The sequence below is a fragment of the Macaca nemestrina genome, chromosome 1 (genome assembly GCF_043159975.1).
Source record: "Macaca nemestrina isolate mMacNem1 chromosome 1, mMacNem.hap1, whole genome shotgun sequence".
Lineage (NCBI taxonomy): Eukaryota > Metazoa > Chordata > Mammalia > Primates > Cercopithecidae > Macaca > Macaca nemestrina.
The window spans coordinates 211,031,596-211,051,448 of record NC_092125.1 but is presented as its reverse complement, the minus strand read 5'-3'; the positions used below and the strand labels follow the sequence as shown (position 1 = coordinate 211,051,448).

General features: G+C 38.3%; 1 protein-coding gene across 1 annotated transcript in view; it reads left to right on the top strand.

The window, feature by feature from the left end:
• The window catches only part of LOC105494413 (lysine demethylase 1A), a 66,762-nt gene that overhangs the window by 28,165 nt on the left and 18,744 nt on the right, over positions 1 to 19,853 (top strand). Inside the window, exons 4-9 of the mRNA XM_071098822.1 lie at positions 4,245 to 4,378; positions 8,017 to 8,095; positions 9,648 to 9,740; positions 10,499 to 10,605; positions 12,046 to 12,127; positions 13,416 to 13,510. Of these exons, the coding sequence (XP_070954923.1) occupies positions 4,245 to 4,378; positions 8,017 to 8,095; positions 9,648 to 9,740; positions 10,499 to 10,605; positions 12,046 to 12,127; positions 13,416 to 13,510 (590 nt within the window). The remainder of the gene's footprint in view (positions 1 to 4,244; positions 4,379 to 8,016; positions 8,096 to 9,647; positions 9,741 to 10,498; positions 10,606 to 12,045; positions 12,128 to 13,415; positions 13,511 to 19,853) is intronic.

Genomic DNA, 19,853 nt, shown 5'->3' with positions numbered 1-19,853 from the left:
TTTTTATGCTAGAAATCTGATTATAGTTATCTACTTGATATAAAAAATCAAAGGCAAGTAACTGTCATGGAGGCCTTCTTTTCTTTGTTAATTTTAATATCTCTATTACCTTATTGCAGTCAAGATGTTACCTATATCTTACCAGAATCAGGAGGAAATGATTTAATGGAATAGAGGACCTGTCATCTCACCTGCCTCTCCCGCTTTTTCTCCTTCTAATTAACCTACTTCGAAAGGTCTAAATTATTCCTTCAAATATTTAACTACATTTACTATGTATTCAGAGAAAGTATAAGCCAGTCAGACCGTTAGAAAGGGCAATTCTTCTTGAGAGTGACTGCATTCTGGATGGTGATGCTGGAATTTCCTGTATAAACGTGGTGAGCAGTAAGGAACTGAACAGAAGGTAAGACTGGTATTTAGGCAACCTTGGAGCTTTATATTAATTTTTGAATGTTTCAAAGACAACGTTTTGGAAACATTCTAAATTTTCAGAATATCAGATTCCATTACTTAATGGAAAACACAAACACTGAAGTACAAAACTATCAGAGCCAAGTGTAAATTACTTGTGAATTATGTGTACTGTTGGTACTTTTAGGATGTTATTAAAATCATTTGTATTCTAAAAGATTTTTCCTCTAAAAGAGATAGGTACTCATGAGTTAGATTATCCAAAGTGGTGTCTATTACTTCATTTTGGTACTGTCCTATAAGAAGGATGTTTTAGCGTCTCAACAGTTTAGGTTACAAATTAACATACATTTTTTTTTTTCTTAAAGAAAAGGTTAGCTTTTTATCTTGCAGGCTTTTCACCCTGGTTTTGATAATGGTCTTCATTCCTTAAAATAAGTATCCCTAAACACTAAAGGGAAGGAAATAATTATTGAGAGTTTTTAGAGACCATTTTTCATTTTAAAAATGATATCAGAGTATTGAGAATAGCTAGTTTTCTTAGATGCTGTTTAGAAGATAGAGATGGAGAAGAATATTATTCCAAGCATACATTAATGTCACCATGTTTAGTTTCTTTAAATTCCTTTGTTTAAACTTCTGATGTTTGATTTAAAAATACTTTGAAAATATAAATAACATTTCTTAATCATTACATGTTCTCAAAAATTCCCCAAATTAGCCAACTACATTAGAGTGATTTTTGATGAGAACATCTGAGGCCAGGCGCGTTGGCTCATTCCTGTAATCCCGGCACTTTGGGAGGCCGAGATGGTGTATTGCTTGAGCTCAAGAGTTTGAGACCAGCCTGGGCAACATGGTGAAACACCATCTTCACAAAATATAAAAAAAATTAGACATAATGGCTTGCACCTGTAGTCGCAGCTACTTGGGAGGCTGGGGCAGCCCAGCTACTTGAGCTCAGGAGGCAAAGGTTGCAGTGTGAGATTGCGCCCCTGCACTCCAGGAGCCTGGACAACAGAGGGAGACGCTGTCCTTCCCCTCGCCACAAAAAAAGAACATCTGTAGTGAGGAGCCCAATGTATTATAAAATTTGGTATTGTATCCTACATGATTTTTCTGTCATTGAAAAATAATATTTTGCAGTAGGAGTTCAATGACTACTTATTAAATGTATAGAAGATAATATAGCTAAGAAAGAAAACTACCATTTTTGGCAGGGAGACGTGGAATTTAATAGAGATCATTTTCTTTTTTTTTTTTTTTTTTTTTGAGACGGAGTCTCGCTCTGTTGCCCAGGCTGGAGTGCAGTGGCCGGATCTCAGCTCACTGCAAGCTCCGCCTCCCGGGTCTACGCCATTCTCCTGCCTCAGCCTCCCGAGTAGCTGGGACTACAGGCGCCCGCCACCTCGCCCGGCTAGTTTTTTGTATTTTTTAGTAGAGACGGGGTTTCACTGTGTTAGCCAGGATGGTCTCGATCTCCTGACCTCGTGATCCGCCCGTCTTGGCCTCCCAAAGTGCTGGGATTACAGGCTTGAGCCACCGCGCCCGGCCATAGAGATCATTTTCATGTTAATAGTATATACTTATGAATTATACCAAGAAGTAGCCTGTTTAGAGATACTTGGTTCAGATACTCAGAATTAATGTAGATAAGTTCCTTATAATGTAAGATATTTTTAGTCTTGGTTTTTTGTTTTGTTTTCAGTTTTTATTTATTTTGATTTGGGAATGGGGGCTGGGGACATCAAAGCCATGTAGTATAGAAAATTTCACATTACTGAAATAAACTGTATCCACAATAGTAAGCATTTCTTCTTTTCTTGCCTTAATTTCATGCTCCACCTATAATATGGCTTTTTACTATTTTTCCTTTTTTTTTTTTTTGGCCCAAGAATAAATTGTCCTGACAGTCTTTAATTTTAGCTATGGATTAATTAAATGTAAGGATTGTTTATTTGATTTAGTAACGTGAGACACAGTGTTTTTATGCCCTCATTATCTACAGTAAATGGATAGCTTTTCCTCCTTGTCTCTAAGAACAGTATTTCTTAATATGTGGCCCATAATTAGCATTAGGTATTTTTGCTTGACCACTTGTTAAACATCATTTTTTTCTAGGTAGTGTTTGCCACATGAATGTCTTGTGGAAACAGACTCCTTGATAGCTTAGCTATAATTTTCTAAGTTACATCTTTACCTGCCTTGTTTTTTTAATTCTCCTAATCTTACTAATACTTTAGCATTAGTTTTGCTTCCATTATCAGTGCTTCCAACTTCTGTTTTATGTGCTTTAAAATAATTATATATAGCTGAGCAGGGTGGCTCACTCCTGTAATCCCAGCACTTTGGGAGGCTGAGGTGGGTGGATCACTTGAGGCCAGGAGTTCCAGACTAGACTAGCCAACATGGGGAAACCCTATCTCTACAAAGAATACAAAAAAAATTAGCCAGGCATGGTTGTGCATTCCTATAGTCCCAGCTACTTGGGAGGCTGAGGCAAGAGAATTGCTTGACCCCAGGAGGCAGAGGTTGCAGTGAGCCGAGATCACGCCATTGCGCTCCAGCCTGGGCGACAGAGTGAGACTCCCTCTCAAAAAAAAAAAAAAAAAAAGATTATATATGGATATCTGGTGCCTATTTTGTTACTTATATATAATTACTTAAATGGTATGGAATTTTGAAACTCTTTAAATTTAGTCTTGATAGTTTTATAAGCTGGTGTGATAAGTGCATCTATAAGGTGATCTTATAAATACATTTGCATTTGTTGTGCTTGTGTTTTTAAGATCACCTTATAAAGGTGTACTTATCCACAAATTTATAAAATTATCAAGACAATACCCAGTTAATTAAGAGTTTGAAAATAACATATTTTTTGGGAGGTTGAGGCGGGTAGATCACCTGAGGTCAGGAGTTCGAGTCAAGCCTGGCCAACAATGGTGAAACCCTGTCTCTACTAAAAATACAAAAAATTAGCCAGGCATGGTGGCATGTGCCTGTAATCCCAGCTACTCGGGAGGCTGAGGCAGGAGAATCACTTGAACTCAGGAGGCAGAGGTTGCAGTGAGCCGAGATCTCACCACTACACTCCAGCCTGGGCAATAAGAGCAAAACTTCATTCAAAAAAAAAAAAAAAAAGAAAAAAAATAACATTTTATTTGCCGTATATAGTGTATGTATATGCTATATGTATATGTGTTATAGAGTATACATAGTAATATTTGTAGTATATAGTAAAGCATTTCTAATGTTTCTGCCAGAAAAGGTAAATTGCTTGCATTCTTCTGTCTTATTGTTGTCTGCTTAATTTCTCTCACTGCTTGCCAGCGTTGAATTATGATTACTAATGGATGATACTGTTGATGAGATTGTGATTTTCTGCTGTTGATTATTAAAGTCGTCTTTCTGTTTCATGCTGTAATCCTAAAAGAAGGCATGTGATTGTGTTTTTCACTCCACAGCTTCTTTTGCTTTCCTGTTAGTGCATTTTCCTTTATTCTGGTTCTTTAGTTTTAAAATTTACTGTACACCTGTCAGTGTTGTTAATTTTAATTAGATCATCTAATATAATGAAGTTATTTTATGGACGAAGAAACTATTTTAAATGCTTTGTCTCATAAGGTAGTTGTTTCACTCAGTAAAGTATAAACTTTGGAATGTTAAGCTTAACCAAGTGGCTAGTATCTAAGGAAGTTTCAGCTTTTGAGACAATTGAAAATTTTTTAATAAGGTCAGTCTTTGAGTGAGGCAAAGGAATTTGAGCATCATCACTACCCATTTTGTATTCACTTGAACTTTTCCTAGATGTCCTTTGCTTTCTTCGTTAGGTGTGGAGGGTGCAGCTTTCCAGAGCCGACTTCCTCATGACCGGATGACTTCTCAAGAAGCAGCCTGTTTTCCAGATATTATCAGTGGACCACAACAGACCCAGAAGGTTTTTCTGTTCATTAGAAACCGCACAGTAAGTTTCCATGTCAACTTTTTCACCTGGATTATAAAAAGTACGTATGACTTTGATAGAGCATATGGGAAAAATAAAATATTTTTTATTTTATTTAAAATAAAAATAATTTTTATAAAAATAAAATAAATAAATTTTATTTTATTTAAAAATAAAAAATAAAAAGGGAAGGAAGAATTATAAAATTATAATACCCAGAGATAACCTTTGTTAATAGTTATTTTTCATTTGGGTATTTTAAAAATGTGTATATAATTTTTGTTTTCATAAAATTGAGATCCTTCTTGGATACATTCTTGTGGATCCCTTTTATACTTCACAACCTCATAAATACACATTAAGAATATTTATTTAGGCCGGGCGTGGAGGCTCACGCCTGTAATCCCAGCACTTAGGGAGGCCGAGGCATGCAGATCACCTGAGGTCAAGGGTTGGAGACCACCCTGACCAACATGGCGAAACCCTGTCTCTACTAAATACAAAAATTGTCTGGGCATGGTGGCGGGCACATGTAGTCCCAGCTACTTGGGAGGCCGAGGCAGGAGAATCGCTTGAATCCAGGAGGCGGAGGTTGCAGTGAGTTGAGATCATGCCACTGCACTCCAGCCTGGGCGACAGAGTGAGACTTTGTCTCAAAACAAATAAACCCTTTAAGCATTAAAAAATATTTAAAAAATAATAATAATCACTTTGACCTTCCCTCTCAAGATAAGAGAAATCTTTACCCTTTTCTGCTCATCTTGTTCAACCTCTTCCTCTGGTTGAATGATTTAACTTCAGTGTCTGCATAATATTTTGTCTGACAGTTGGGTTATAATATAACTGCTGGACATTTGTTGCCAATTTTGCTTTATTATAATTAACTCTGGACAGTCTTATGCATTCTTGACTCTACCTATTATTTCCTTATTATAGAATTCTGGAAGGAAAACTACCTTGTCAGAGAGTTATGAACACTTTTTAAAAGTTTTGTACATATTGCCAGATTTTTTCCCAGAAAGGCCGAACCAGTCAACCCCCCATTGCCCTGCCCATTTTTATTAAAACAGTGATAATCTGTGCTCCTATAACTGGCCAAAACCATCTTTGTTCTTTTTCATTTCTTGGATTACTGAGACTGACTGCTTTTCACATTGGTCATTTGTATTTCTTCTGTAAATTTTTCTTTCATATATTTTATTCATCAGGAATTCTTATTTAGCCATAGAGTAAGTAGATGAGGGAAAGATGCTATTCAGAATATATTCGGCCGGGCGCGGTGGCTCAAGCCTGTAATCCCAGCACTTTGGGAGGCCGAGACGGGCGGATCACGAGGTCAGGAGATCGAGACCATCCTGGCGAACACGGTGAAACCCCGTCTCTACTAAAAAATACAAAAAACTAGCCGGGCGAGGTGGCGGGCGTCTGTGGTCCCAGCTACTTGGGAGGCTGAGGCAGGAGAATGGCGTGAACCCGGGAGGCGGAGCTTGCAGTGAGCTGAGATCCGGCCACTGCACTCCAGCCTGGGCGACAGAGCGAGACTCTGTCTCAAAAAAAAAAAAAAAAGAACATATTCATGTTACTCTAGGGTGATACAACACAGAAGAAATTTACCTTGTGATTCAGCTAATTTGAATATGAATATAGCTTAGAGATGTCATTGATATGTCTGCTTTTTAGCCACCACCAGTTTCTTTATTTTGGCTATTAGATTGCAAAACCACTGCTTAATTTCGATTGTTAAATATCATTTAGCTAGAGCAATTGATAGGTTATCCTGGGTTTTTGTAAAACAGAAAAGAACAGTGAAGACAGTGAGTTTTTAAAACAGTGAACAGAAAATTCTTAGTGTGTAGTCTGAGGCTGATTTGTCTTATAATTGAATCAGTTTCTGTGTGTAGCATATCAATATTTGCTCTAAGTGGATTTTTTTTTTAGACAAAATTGTCATTTTTTTTGTTTGTTTGTTTTATCTGAAGAGAGTTTTCACTTTTTACTTAGATTTGAGCGATAGATTTACAGGGATCTCTGTCTTCTCTGATTCACCAAAAGTCCAGATTTGGGGAAGGGTTTCCACACCATGTTAGATTTGTGGTCTCTGGCTGTGAAACAGAATGTAAATCAACGTCTACTGCAAGAATTTTGTCAGTTCTCTAGTCTTAAACTATAATACTTTAAAATTGAAACTTTAGGATTATTGAACTAGACTGTGACCTAAGCGTTATTTTGTAGGAGGAGGAGGAAGAAGACTTGTGTTGGGCGTGAGGAACTTGGGCCCAGTGTGCACCTGAGGAAGTCCATTTACCTTACAGTGGCCACAGAGTAGAGTATCTGTGTAGATTTGGTTGTAATCCCTTAGTATTTGGTTTATTTACATATAGCCAAATTAATTTCTTCTTGGTTGAAAGTTGTCTTATGGAGCAGTCTTTTTAATTTTTAGCTAAGACTTAAATATAGTAGTATTTAGTTTGTCTTGCATTTTGCAAGTATATACTCACTTTGAAGAGAATTCATTTTAGAGCCCATTGATTGTATCATAATGTTTTTTATGTCTCATCTGTTTTTTCAGCAGTATTTGAAATAATTTGACTGCTCCTTTCTTCTTAAACACAGTACTTCCTTGGATTCGATAACTTAGTATCTGGTTTTTCTCCTGCCTCCCTGGGTGTCTTCTCTGATTGCTTTATAGGATGATCCTTAACAGTTAGCCATTATGTGGACTATTTGGGAGTTCTTTCTCCTCTCGCCCTATTTTTTCCTCTGAGAATCCTTTTCAATGCATTTGACTTCAGTTATTACCCGTAAGCAGATGACTCCAGACCTCCTCTCTCTTCTGAGCTCCAGACTCTATATCCATCTATTTTGTATCTCTTCTTGTTGGCTTGGAGCTGAACTCATTATCTTATTTTTTCTTTAAAGTGATTCCATTCAGTGTCTGGCATACCAGCTAGCTTAGTTGTACCAAAATGGAGGTGTTGTCCTTGACACCTTTCTCCCCAGCCTCAGCATAACCAGCTGATCATTAGATTTTGTGGATTTTATCCACTTAGTATCTCTGGAGTCGTATAACTCGGGTTTAAATGCCAGTTGCTCCCTGCTAGCTGTATGGACTTGGCAAGTTACTCGGTGGTTTTCTCTTTTAGGCTAAATAACCCCGGCTTCTTCAGTAATTTACTTATTTGATATGGTTTTGTGTTCATCAGTTTCTTTGTCAGGAGTATAATCTCACTGTTTTAATTCAAGGAAAACCCATGTTTGGGGCCTTAAAGTTAAAAGGATGATTTTATTTATTTTTATTTTTTGAGACAAGCTCTTGCTCTGTTGCCCAGGCTATAGTATAGTGGTATGATCATGGCTCACTGCAGCCTCGACGTCCCGGGCTCAAGTGATCCTTCTGCCTTAGCCACCTAAATAGCTGGGACTACAGGCATGTGCTACCATACCCAGCCAGTTTTTATATTTTTGGTTGAGATGGGGTCTCACTATATTGCCCAAGCTGGTCTCAAACTCCTGGGCTCAAGTGATCCTTCTGCCTCAGCCTCCCAAACTGGTGGGATTATAGGTGTGAGCTACTGCAGCCAGCTAAAAGATGATTTTAAAGATGGTTAAATGACATATGTCTATTTGTATGTAATACAATTTATATCATTTAAATGCAGCTGCAGTTGTGGTTGGATAATCCAAAGATTCAGCTGACATTTGAGGCTACTCTCCAACAATTAGAAGCACCTTATAACAGTAAGTAGTGTGTTCAATAGGACTAATTTTGTACTGGATTGTGAAAATTGCTGTATTCTTCTAGGAGCCTCATGGTTCCTTGATAATTAATTTTTTCATTCATATTTCCATGTTATTTCACCTTGTGCTGTGCAAAAATAAGTCTTTTAGAAAACCTGTTTTCTATGTTTTTTTTCATCTTCTGGTCTTTAAATTGTGTTAACACATGAGTTCAAGAGATTGCTAAGTACTCTTCCTAGACCTGTTGTCCAGCTTTGATCCATGAAATACTTTGGCGCTTCATGGCTCACTATCTGGTTTTTTACTTTTATTTTTTTGAGATGGAGTCTGGCTCTGTGGCCCGGGCTGGAGTGCAATGGCGTGATCTCGGCTCACTGCAAGCTCTGCCTCCTGGGTTCACGCCTATCTCCTGCCTCAGCCTCCTGAGTAGCTGGGACTACAGGCGCCCGCCACCATACCCGGCTAATTTTTTGTATTTTTTAGTAGAGGCGGGGTTTCACCGTGTTAGCCAGGATGGTCTCGATCTCCTGACCTCATGATCCGCCCACCTCGGCCTCCCAGAGTGCTGGGATTACAGGCGTGAGCCACTGTGCCCAGCCTGTCTGGTTTTCTTATTTCCGGCTTGCCACGAACAATGTCATGTGATGTTTTTGCCAAAGTAAATGAGTGTTATAACTACTTTGTGAAGGTTTGGTTTTATTCTCATTCCATTTGTGGTGGAATGAAATTCTTAAAAATTCTAAATTAGACAGACACAGTGATGTGCACCTATAATCTCAGCTACTCAGGAGACTGAGGTGGGAGGATTCCTTGAGCCCAGGAGTTTGAGTTCAGCCTGGGCAACATAGTGAGATCACTCTCTCTCAAAAAAATTAAAAATTAAATCAGTACAATTCCAAAGTATGTGTTATACATTTTGGTCTACTTCACAGACTAATAGTTCTAAGAATCACATTGATTGATTGATTGATTGATTGATTGATTGATTGACAGGGTCTCCCTCTGTTGCCCAGGCTGGAGTGCAGTGGCACATTCACAGCTCACCGCAGCCTTCATCTGCCAGGCACCATCATGCATGGCTAATTTTTTGTTTTTTGTAGAGATAGGGTCTCTACAGTGGTTTTTGAGATATGATCTAGCCCGGGCTAGAGTGTATTGGTACAATCATAGCTCCCTGTAGCCAGGAACTCCTGGGCTCAGGTGATCCTCCTTCCTCAGCCCCCCGAGTAAGTAGGACTATGGGCATGCACCATCATGCATGGCTTATTTTTTATAAGGGGTCTTGCTGTGGGGTCTTGCTGTGTTGCCCAGGCTGGTCTTGAACTCCTGGCCTCAAGTGATCCTATCACTTCGGTCTCCCAAAGCCACTAGGATTATATGCATGAGCCACCGTGCCCAGCCTTAGAATTACTTTTTTAAAGGAGTCACATGACCTGAAGCTTAATGGAAAAGATGTTTGTAAGGACTTCATGATGGAGAAATAGAAGAGTTAGAAGAATATTGTTTAAACTGCTGAAAATAAAACCATGTTTTTAATCCGCTTATTCTGTAGGTGATACTGTGCTTGTCCACCGAGTTCACAGTTATTTAGAGCGTCATGGTCTTATCAACTTCGGCATCTATAAGAGGATAAAACCCCTACCAAGTAAGGACCTCCTACCTGGCTGATAAATTTTACATTTTTAAGTTACGGTTTCAGGACTGTGTATTATGTCTATGATGTTAGGATTTTATTTTGATTCATAAGACTATATTTAAAAATATTTCCAAGTTTATCTTACAAGTCAAGTTTAATAAATAATAAAAAATAAAGTCTCTGAATAAATGTGCATTTCCCTTAATTTCTAGTTTGATAGCTACTTAGTAAAAGATACTAGATTTCCAATTTAAAAAAAAGAATAAAACAGTAAATTTGTTAAAAATGAGAGGAGTTCATTTTGAGGTTTTTCTCTCATTGACCCATTCTTTATGTTTTCAACAGTTGCTTTTTTTAATGCTTTAATCATTTTTTCAAAAAGAAATACTAACTTAAGACTACAAGGGTAGAGGTTAAGGGAAATAGCTTATATGCAGAATGTGTCCTAATATAATAATGAAGCAGATTATTAACCAAATTAACTAAGAATCACAGATACTGAAACATATGCCTGAGGTAATGAGAAAATAAATCTTAGGATAGTGGATTTGATTTATAAATGTTCGACACTGAATTTGAATTCATAAGTTTCAGCTGTTCGTTCATTTGTTTTCAGGTAGTTTTCATATTTTGAAAATAACTCTGAATGTTTTACTTTGTAAGATATTATAATATGTTAAGAACCTAGAGGTTTTCATGAATAAGACTGTAAGTACAAACTTTTATACCTACAACAAAATACTCTTTTTTTCATTTTTTGCTTTTAGCTAAAAAGACAGGAAAGGTAATTATTATAGGCTCTGGGGTCTCAGGCTTGGCAGCAGCTCGACAGTTACAAAGTTTTGGAATGGATGTCACACTTTTGGAAGCCAGGGTAAGAATTGCCTTTTGAGTTTAGAGGCTTGACCTATTGGAAACATGGTAAGCAAATTATCTGTTGCAAATTAAGGAATTATACAACTTGAACTAAGTCAAATTGATTTGTAAAATAGAGTGTTTTGGATAGTGTTATTTATATTTTAAAGACGCATTTTTTCATATGAATGCTTTGAAAAGTGCTCTGTGAGGAGGGTTTTAGAGTATTTCTTTTCCTGACTGATATTTTCAGATCATTGTTTCTTGTAGTTAGCTCTTAAATTTGGGGCCTTCATGGACATATCTTTTGTTAGGAGGCAGTTATTTTTGGTGGTGGAACAGAGTGAATTCCCTATTTTTGATAAAGAAAAAAAGCTGCCTCTCAGGCAGGAACCATCTTTTAGAAGCCAAGATACTGTTTTTTTTCCTGTTAGTCCTAGAGAGAGAAATTGAAACAGGAGGAGCAATAAGGGATAATGACATACAGTAGGAAAAAGAGCATATATTAGGATGCTACTGTTCAAGCTATTTTCATGAATAATTTTTGAAATCTAATTATCTTCTAATGGCTTTAAACTGCTGATTTTTTAAGAGAGTATGGGGAAATTGAAATTAAATATTTTCCTGATACACTGTTATTAAAAATTTTATATATTCAGAAAACATTTTTGTGCACTTTGTACATTTTGTATTGAAAAATACAATAAGGAATAATAGGACCATTATGATTCCTACCCATGAGGAATTTATAATCTAGTGCGTAGGTTTTTGTTTTGTTTTGCATTTTTGTTTGTTTGTTTGGAGTTCCAGAGTATTCTTACATTATCTATAATCATTAAATTATCGCTAGAACTCAGCCATACTTGAAAATCCCTGGTCAGCAGTGATAAACCTGGGCCTATTTAGGGATGAAAGGTAATGTGAACAGGCTATGTTCAGTATGGACCCTGGGCATAGGGCTGCACTGGAGAACCATTTGTCAGAAAAATTATCCTTCAGATTTTTCCCAGCTAATTTTGGGGATCAGGGTGTAAGAGTCAGATTACAGTGGTAGAAAGTTGGTATTTAAATAGTGTTGGGATTTGTGAACAAATATTTTCTATGTGGGTAGCCTCGTTCATCCTGTACATTAAAAGGTATTATAGACAGCCGGGTAGAGAGGTACCTGTGACTAAATATATCTTCCAACTGTCAAGTTGTTTTATATCACATCATTTAATTCTGTGTCATTTAGTTATATGACATTTAATTATATGTCATTTGTTGCCTGCTTCTCCTTCAAATAGTCTTCAAGTTAAACTTCATTTGTTCTTTGTGCCCATAGCACTGTTGATTGCATTCCATGTAAGCTCTATATCTTTATTTTTAAATTATAGAAGACAGAGCCATGGTATATTACTATGGCAGGTTTGTGGTTAAAACACAATTGATGATTTTGGCTATTTAATTTCTGAAACAGGATCGTGTGGGTGGACGAGTTGCCACATTTCGCAAAGGAAACTATGTAGCTGATCTTGGAGCCATGGTGGTAACAGGTCTTGGTAAGTAGCTATTGGTTTGTCCTATAGTACGTGGTCTGAGACTCATAAAATAAAAAAAAAATTTAAAGCCAGAGATGCAATTTTAAGGTGTATTGGTTTAGAATAGTTATCTTCTGTTACTGAGAGGTATAGCAGTATGTGGAAAATGTAAATTGTACATATCTTTTGACCTAGAGTACCTCTTTCTAGTTCTGAGAAATTATCCTATGAAGATAAGTAGATAATGTGTTTGAAGCTTTTTTTTTTTTTTTTTTTTTTGTGAGACAAAGTCTCGCTCTGTCACCCAGTCTGGAGTGCAGTGGCGTGATCTCCACTCACTGCAGTCCCCTCCTGGGTTCAAGCAATTCCCCTGCCTCAGCCTCCCGAGTAGCTAAGACTACAGGCACATACCACCATGTCCACCATGCCCAGCTAATGTTTTGTATTTTAGTAGAGGCGAGGTTTCACCATGTTGGCCAGGATGGTCTTGATCTCCTGATCTCATGATTAACGTGGCATTGTTTTTGTTTGTTTTGAGACGTGGTCTCGCTCTTTTGCCCAGGCTGGATTGCAGTGGCATGATCTCAGCTCACTGCAACCTTTGCCTTCCATGCTCAAGGGATCCTCTCACCTCAGCCTCCCTAATAGCTTGGAATACAGGCATATGCCACCATGCTTGGTTAATTTTTAATTCTTTGTAGAGATGAGGTCTCACTATATTGCTAGGCTGATCTGAATTCCTGGGCTCAAGCGATCCTCTCTAAGTGCTGGGATTACAGCACTGGTCTCGAAGTCCTGACCTCAGGTGATCCACCCACCCTACGGCCTCCCAAAGTGCTAGGATTACCACCATAATCCTATGTGGGCATTAGCCAGCTTGCCCATCCCTGGCATTGTTTTTCATAGCAGAATATTAGAAACCACGGATTAGAATATTATACCATGAGCAATATACAGCCACTGAAAATCATGTAGCTCCGTATTAGTGTAAAACAATGTCCACAATATATTGCTAAGTTGAAAAGAGATTATAAAACAGTACTTATTATGATCCTTTTGTGTGTGTCTGTAATTTTATACACTTAAAATCTGGAAGGATCTGTAATAAAATGTTACTTAGTGGGATTATAGGTAATTTTTTTGCACTCTTCATGTTTATCTTACATATTTTTACTTGGAGTGCTTTTTTGAGAAATAATTTACATACTGTAAGCTTTTGAGCATTTTTTGAGTAAAAATATTTTTTACTGTGAGGTTTTTGTTCTCTCTTCATAGGTCTATTGAATTTAATTGCTTGAGTTTTTTCTAGGAGGGAATCCTATGGCTGTGGTCAGCAAACAAGTAAATATGGAACTGGCCAAGATCAAGCAAAAATGCCCACTTTATGAAGCCAACGGACAAGCTGTAAGTCAAGGACAAACAGAACTTTCAACATTTCTTTGGTTTAGTTGAAAACAATTTTAGGAGGATGGTATGGATGAGCATATACATATATACACATACAGAGGTGTATATATATAAACTGAGGGTAGAGATGATGTGACGTTATTCTGATTGTTTCTTAACTCTGAGCTATGTAAGAAGGGATTATTGTATGTATACACATTTACCTGTCTGTTTAACATTTATCTTTAGATAGTTAATGAAGGCTAGCTAGACAGTTAATCTTTTTATTTGGCTGTGGCCCCTTACTCCAAGGGACTTATGGAATTGAAACCTGATTCTTCGTTTTTTTTGTATTGTGCCTTCCATCATGTGCTTTAGCTCCATGTGTTCTTTATGACTTCAGTTTTGTGTTTATAGGCTAATATTTTTGATGGGCTAATAGCCAAATGGTGGTACTTACCCACATGCTTAGATAGGCTAAAGTATATTTGTTGACCAGAGGCATAGGAGCTTCCTATACTTAGTATGACTGTAGCATGGAACTGATGAATGGTATGGGGAATTGCACAGTTTAACAACTTTAAGATAGGCTTAAATTACGTAAGTCAGTCCTAATTTTTAGAAGTGAGTGAAATTCAAAAGTTTGTATTTAGCAGAAATTTTAGTGATTCCCTTTATCAAGATGAGAGCCCACACTTCTCAGGATATAAGCACATATTATCTTTGTATCTGGGGAAAAGGGCGATTTCCTGTGTATACAGTGGGTTTAGCTACTGTTACTAAAAGTGGTAGGATCCCAACTCTTGAATTTTGTGTGATATGTTTCAAGGAACATTCTCACTTATTCCTATCTACCTTAAGGCTTTATGGAGTTCCTATCAAGAGAAGGGCAGACTCTCAGGGAATGCTTTGGTTTCCATCCCCACCATCATGGTCCAGATTTCCTACCAGTACTTGGGTGGGGTGGGTAACAGGAGGCTTCTTGCAGAATAAACTGAGCAGAATGAGAGAGAAAGGATGAAGCAGAGATTAACTCAACAGTTGAGTAAACTTCTCTTATTCTACCAAGATCTGTAAAGGATATAGAGATGAATAAGATAGTCCCTGCTATAGTGGTACTTGTACAGAAATAATTCTTTTTTCCCAACTTTTTATTACGGAAATTTTAAAACATGGACAGAAGTAGAAAGAGTACTGTAGTGAACCTGTTTTCCCAATCTTGTTTTATCTGTCCCATTCCTACACTTTTGAGTCCCGGGGAAGTCTGGAGTATTTTAAAGCAAATCACAAACATCCATAAATATATTAATACCAGTAACATAAAGTGAAAGCCAAGGATTAGATAGAAGAGCAAATTGCTGTGGAAGAACCAAGGTGGCAAGAGAATGTATGAAGGTGTGAGGGATAGGGCACTAAGAGATCTGGAGGGAAGGAGAACATTTGTGAATGGCAAATCAGGATTGCAGGCAGAGGAGGCTTAAGTCTAAGCAGATAAGTCTGTAAAGGAGGATGGGATTATACCAGTGAGGGTAGGAAGATAGAAAATTTAGGGTGGGGCCATGTTGTAGTGGATGTTACTTGCTAGGCTTGATTATGTTGGAACTGGAGAGGTTTGAGAACAGGGGAAATGACATGATTAAGTCAGCATTGAAAGTATAATAGCAGTAGTAGGTAATAAGTACAGAATTGAGGTGAGGAGAAGCAAGGCTCCAGAGTGGCTATTACAGTCATCAAGAAGTGGTAAGAGTCCACAGTAAAGATTAATCACTGATCATTGAGACACCATCTTTTTCTTTAGACTTTTCTGAATGTAGAGCAGGTTCATTAATTCTTTCTAACAGTAAAGAGAGAAGTTTTTTCTTTTTTTTTTTTTTTTTTTTGAGATGGAGTCTCGCTCTGTCGCCCAGGCTGGAGTGCAGTGGTGCGATCTCAGCTCACTGCAAGCTCCGCCTCCCGGGTTTACGCCATTCTCCTGCCTCAGCTTCCTGAGTAGCTGGGACTACAGGCGCCCGCCACCTCGCCCGGCTAGTTTTTTGTATTTTTTTAGTAGGACGGGGTTTCACCATGTTCACCAGGATGGTCTCGATCTCCTGACCTCGTGATCCGCCCGTCTCGGCCTCCCAAAGTGCTGGGATTACAGGCTTGCGCCACCGCGCCCGGCCGAGAAGTTTTTTCTATTAGAGATACCCAGAGAAATGGACTGCTTTCTTGGTATTAGATGAGCTTTAGCGCGTTTTTTAAAACACTTGTTTCTGTACCACTGCTGTCCTCAGGTGGGGCCTGCACTGGCTGCCAGTCTGTGAACTGTTGATTACCAGGGTGGGATGAAATAAAGAAATTACACTGCTAACCACACTGTTAATTCAGTTGGTGACTTTTTTTTTCCTGGTAGCAAAACTCTCAGTGAAGAAAGTGGTACATTGATTTATCCACATCTTACCAGGACCAGCCCTTTGAGTAGCGCTGTAAACAGTTGTTAACCTTGTGTGTGGTTTTCAGCATTTTGAATGCAAGGATATTTTTCCCAATGAAATTGGTAGTTGTCATTCAACTCTGATATGTATAGGATTTTTCTAAGTTGATACATTTATATTTGGTGCAGTAGCCAAGTGATAAGGAATATTTTAAACCATTCTCAAATTTGGGAATGGATTCTTTGCAGCTTTGATTTATGCTTGCCTTAGTTAATCAAATATAAGGCATGCTAATGTTTCGTACTGCTGTCTCCAGTTGTCTGTCTCAGAGTAAGAGTGGAAAACTGTTGACTAGTAAATTAGCTTTTTTTTTTTTTTTTTTTTGAGACAGAGTCTTACTCTATCACCCAGGCTGGAGTGCAGTGGCACAGTCTTGGCTCACCGCAACCTCCACCTTCCGGGCTCAAGTAATTCTCCTGCCTCCGCATCCTGAACAGCTGGAATTACAGACGTGCCCCACCACGCCCGGCTAATTTTTTTGTATTTTTAGTAGAGATGGGGTTTCTCCATGTTGGCCAGACTGGTCTTGAACTCTCGACCTCAGGTGATCCACCCACCTTAGTCTCCCAAAGTGCTAGGATTACCAGCGTGAGCCACTGTGCCTGGCCTAAACTAGCTTTTGAACAAGCTTATAGGACAAGTACAAAGAGCCCCACTAATTTATGCTTGTAATTACAAATACGTTTCATGGCTTTAGCGATCTAAAGAGAGGTCAGTAGCTTTATTCTGTTATTGCGGGAGAAGAAACTAAAGCTTATAGGTCAGTAGCTTTATTCTCTTATTGCAGGAGAAGAAACTAAAGCTCATAGGTCAGCAGCTTTATTCTCTTATTGCAGGAGAAGAAACTAAAGCTCACACGTGTGTTTGCCTAAGGTTATCATAATCAGTAAATTGAAGAGCCAGAATCCATTGCCTGGTGTTCTGGTTCAGATTCCCATACTTGTTTGACTACAGCCCGCTGACATTTCAGGGAAGATGGGGTGAGGTGAGTGTATGCACCTCTTTCTAACTGCCTGTGTGACGACATCAGCTAAGTCTCCTTCTCTGAGAGCTTTGTTTCAGTAGTTACTCCAGGAGCCAGCAAGGCCTACCTAAAGTAAAAATTCATTCAGTCATTGATTTTTCTTTAGTGAACTGTTGGATGAAATGGGGTTGGTTCTGTTTCTCCATGCTTTGTGGACAGCTTCAGTCAAAAAAAGACTGACTTGTTGGTTCTGTTGTTAGTACATAGAAATTAATGATGTCATCCTGTAGAAGGCCAGAAAGTTACTCTGAGTTATATCACTAGTAATAATGTCTGAAGGACGTATCTGCATACCCAGACATTTTGCTGCTGTAGGAAAGGAATCATATAGCAAGTGATTTTTATTTTATGTCATTGTTTTAATCACAATCACAAGAATCCCTAAAAAAGTTTACCTCTCTGTTCTCTCTCCTACATTTGTAGCTAGTATATTGAGTTTCTGTGTTTGTTTTTGACAAGGGACATTTATTTTATGGCTTTGGATGACTAGAACAAGGACTTCCCTAGTAAACATATTGATTGATATGAGGGATATAATATAGAGATATAAAATAATGTAGGGATACTAAGCATATCCCTCTAAATAGAAGGGATCTCCACTACCTTAAGCCTATAAAACAATCAAAGCTAGTATAGCAGCTGCCTTCAGTTGATTGGTGATGGAGTTATACTCTGACCTATGCTGTCATCAGTAACAGCTTTAACTGGACATGGAGAAGGTTGGGAAATAGGGTAATTCATATTTCAGGGAACATTTTGCTGGTCTCTGCTGAGGGGACTGAAAACACGATTGGTCGGGGAGACAGTGGAAATGGCTCTGAATGTTTTCTGCATCTCCTGTACACCAGCTAGTAACTCATGGGCTTTACTTTTTTTTTTTTTTTTAGGGTATCTTAAATCAAATTCCCACAGTACTGTAGCATTCTGTTTCACAAGGTCTCTGGTCATTTGTGTGTGTGTGTGTGTGTGTGTGTGATTGTGTGTGTGTGTGTTGTTACAGATCCAGAGGACTCCTTTGAAAAACTGAGCTTTGATTTTCTTCTTGGGAATGACTCAGCTGTTAAGAGAATGACAGACAACATATGAAAAGTAATGGGTGTCAGGTCTCTTACAAAGACCATTAACTAAAGGTGTATTAGGTATCTGTCATAACTTAGCCAGTTTTCATTTGTGTTCTTATACAGTGGTGCTTAGGTTAGTACACCTTTGACACAGACCTGTTGGCCTTTTTGGTTTTCTTCCTTTGAGGAAACATTTTCAATATCTTTATGACAATCTTTCTCTGCCCTTTAAAATCATTACTGCCAATCCATGCTTGTTTATAAATGTAAAAATCTCATGCCTTCCTTTAATGGTCCTGAAGTTGCAAATAGTTTTTGCCCCCTTAATTATAGTTATAATACTGACTTTGCTTTTCCAAACTGTATTTATTTGTTTAACAAGAATTTACTGGACTAAAAACTTCTAGAGAGAACTACTTAGATATGTTGTGTGTGCCTTTTCCATACACTCTAACCACTGCTTTAAGGAAGTCAAAAAGATTCCTTATGGGGTGGGAGTTGGGGGAGACAACAGTCTCTGTAGAATCACATTGATTGTTTTGTTTTGGAGACAGGAAGATCTTGCAGTGTTGCCCAGGCTGGAGTGCAGTGGCATAAACATGGCTCACTGTGGCCTTGCCCTCCTGGGCTAAAGTGATCTCCCACCTCAGCCTCCTGAGTAGCTGGGACCACAGGCACACACCCCTACACCTGGCTACTTTAAAAGAATTTTTGTAGAAATGGAGTCTCACTATATTGCTCAGGCTGGTCTCAAACTCCTGGACTCAAGTGATCCTCCTGCTTCAGCCTCCCAAGGTGCTGGGATTTATAGATAAGAGCCACTGCGCCCAGCCTAGAATCACGTTGAATTTTATTTGCATTAAGGATATATTCCCCCTGTAGGGATAATAGCTATATCTCATTTCCCTTGGCTGTTGAGGAGAATCTGAAATTAGAGACTCTTCAGAAGTAAATTTCTTCTTCCAGGTTTTACCAAATGAACTAATCTTAATCTTCTGCTTCACCATCATTCTAGAAGTGCTCGATGGCATGGGATGGGGAGGTGGAGATTGGCTGTCTAGTCAGATTTGGCAATTACTCCTTTTTTCTGATTCATTCTGGGGATTTCTCTGGCTAAATCTCAGACCTTTCATTACCTAGTGTACGTTGCTGCATTTAACTCCATTCTGCTCTGCTGCTGGTGAGTTTGTGAAGACTGGAAGTAAGATAGGTGTACAATGTTTTTGAAGACCTAAAGAGCTTGTCAGAATGAAACCAGAGGTAGAACTAAAGAGAGCTGTCCTTCTTCCTTTGAGATTACTTCTTGCAGGACCAGGGACCTTGTCCAGAAAGGTGTTTGGCTTTCCCACATTCTGCATGGGGTAGACACACAGGCTTCCCTTCCCCTGGACACATTTAGAGATAGTCCATATAATCTACTGGACCAAGACAATCAGGATTGAACCTATTTGGAACAATGAGACTCTTCAAATTCTCTTAGTCTTGTAGGAACTATTTACCTGGAGCCTTTCATAGAGAAATAAATGGTTTCAAAAAGTCAGTCAAAATCTGTTTAAAGTGATGTCCATTTTGTTTGCTTCTTAGATAGAAGGCTCTTACATTATTGGTCCTTTCCCCAAAAATGCTTTTTAGTTTGCTGTTACAAGTTCTCACTGTGTTGCAGTGTAGAAATCCACCTGCCTTCTAATGTGGTACTTAAAACCCTTTGTAATCATTCGTTGAGTTTCTTTCTTGGGATACAAGTTAAGGATCTAGATTAGAATAGTCAGGTAAGATTTAGATTATTGTGACCTATGTTTAGT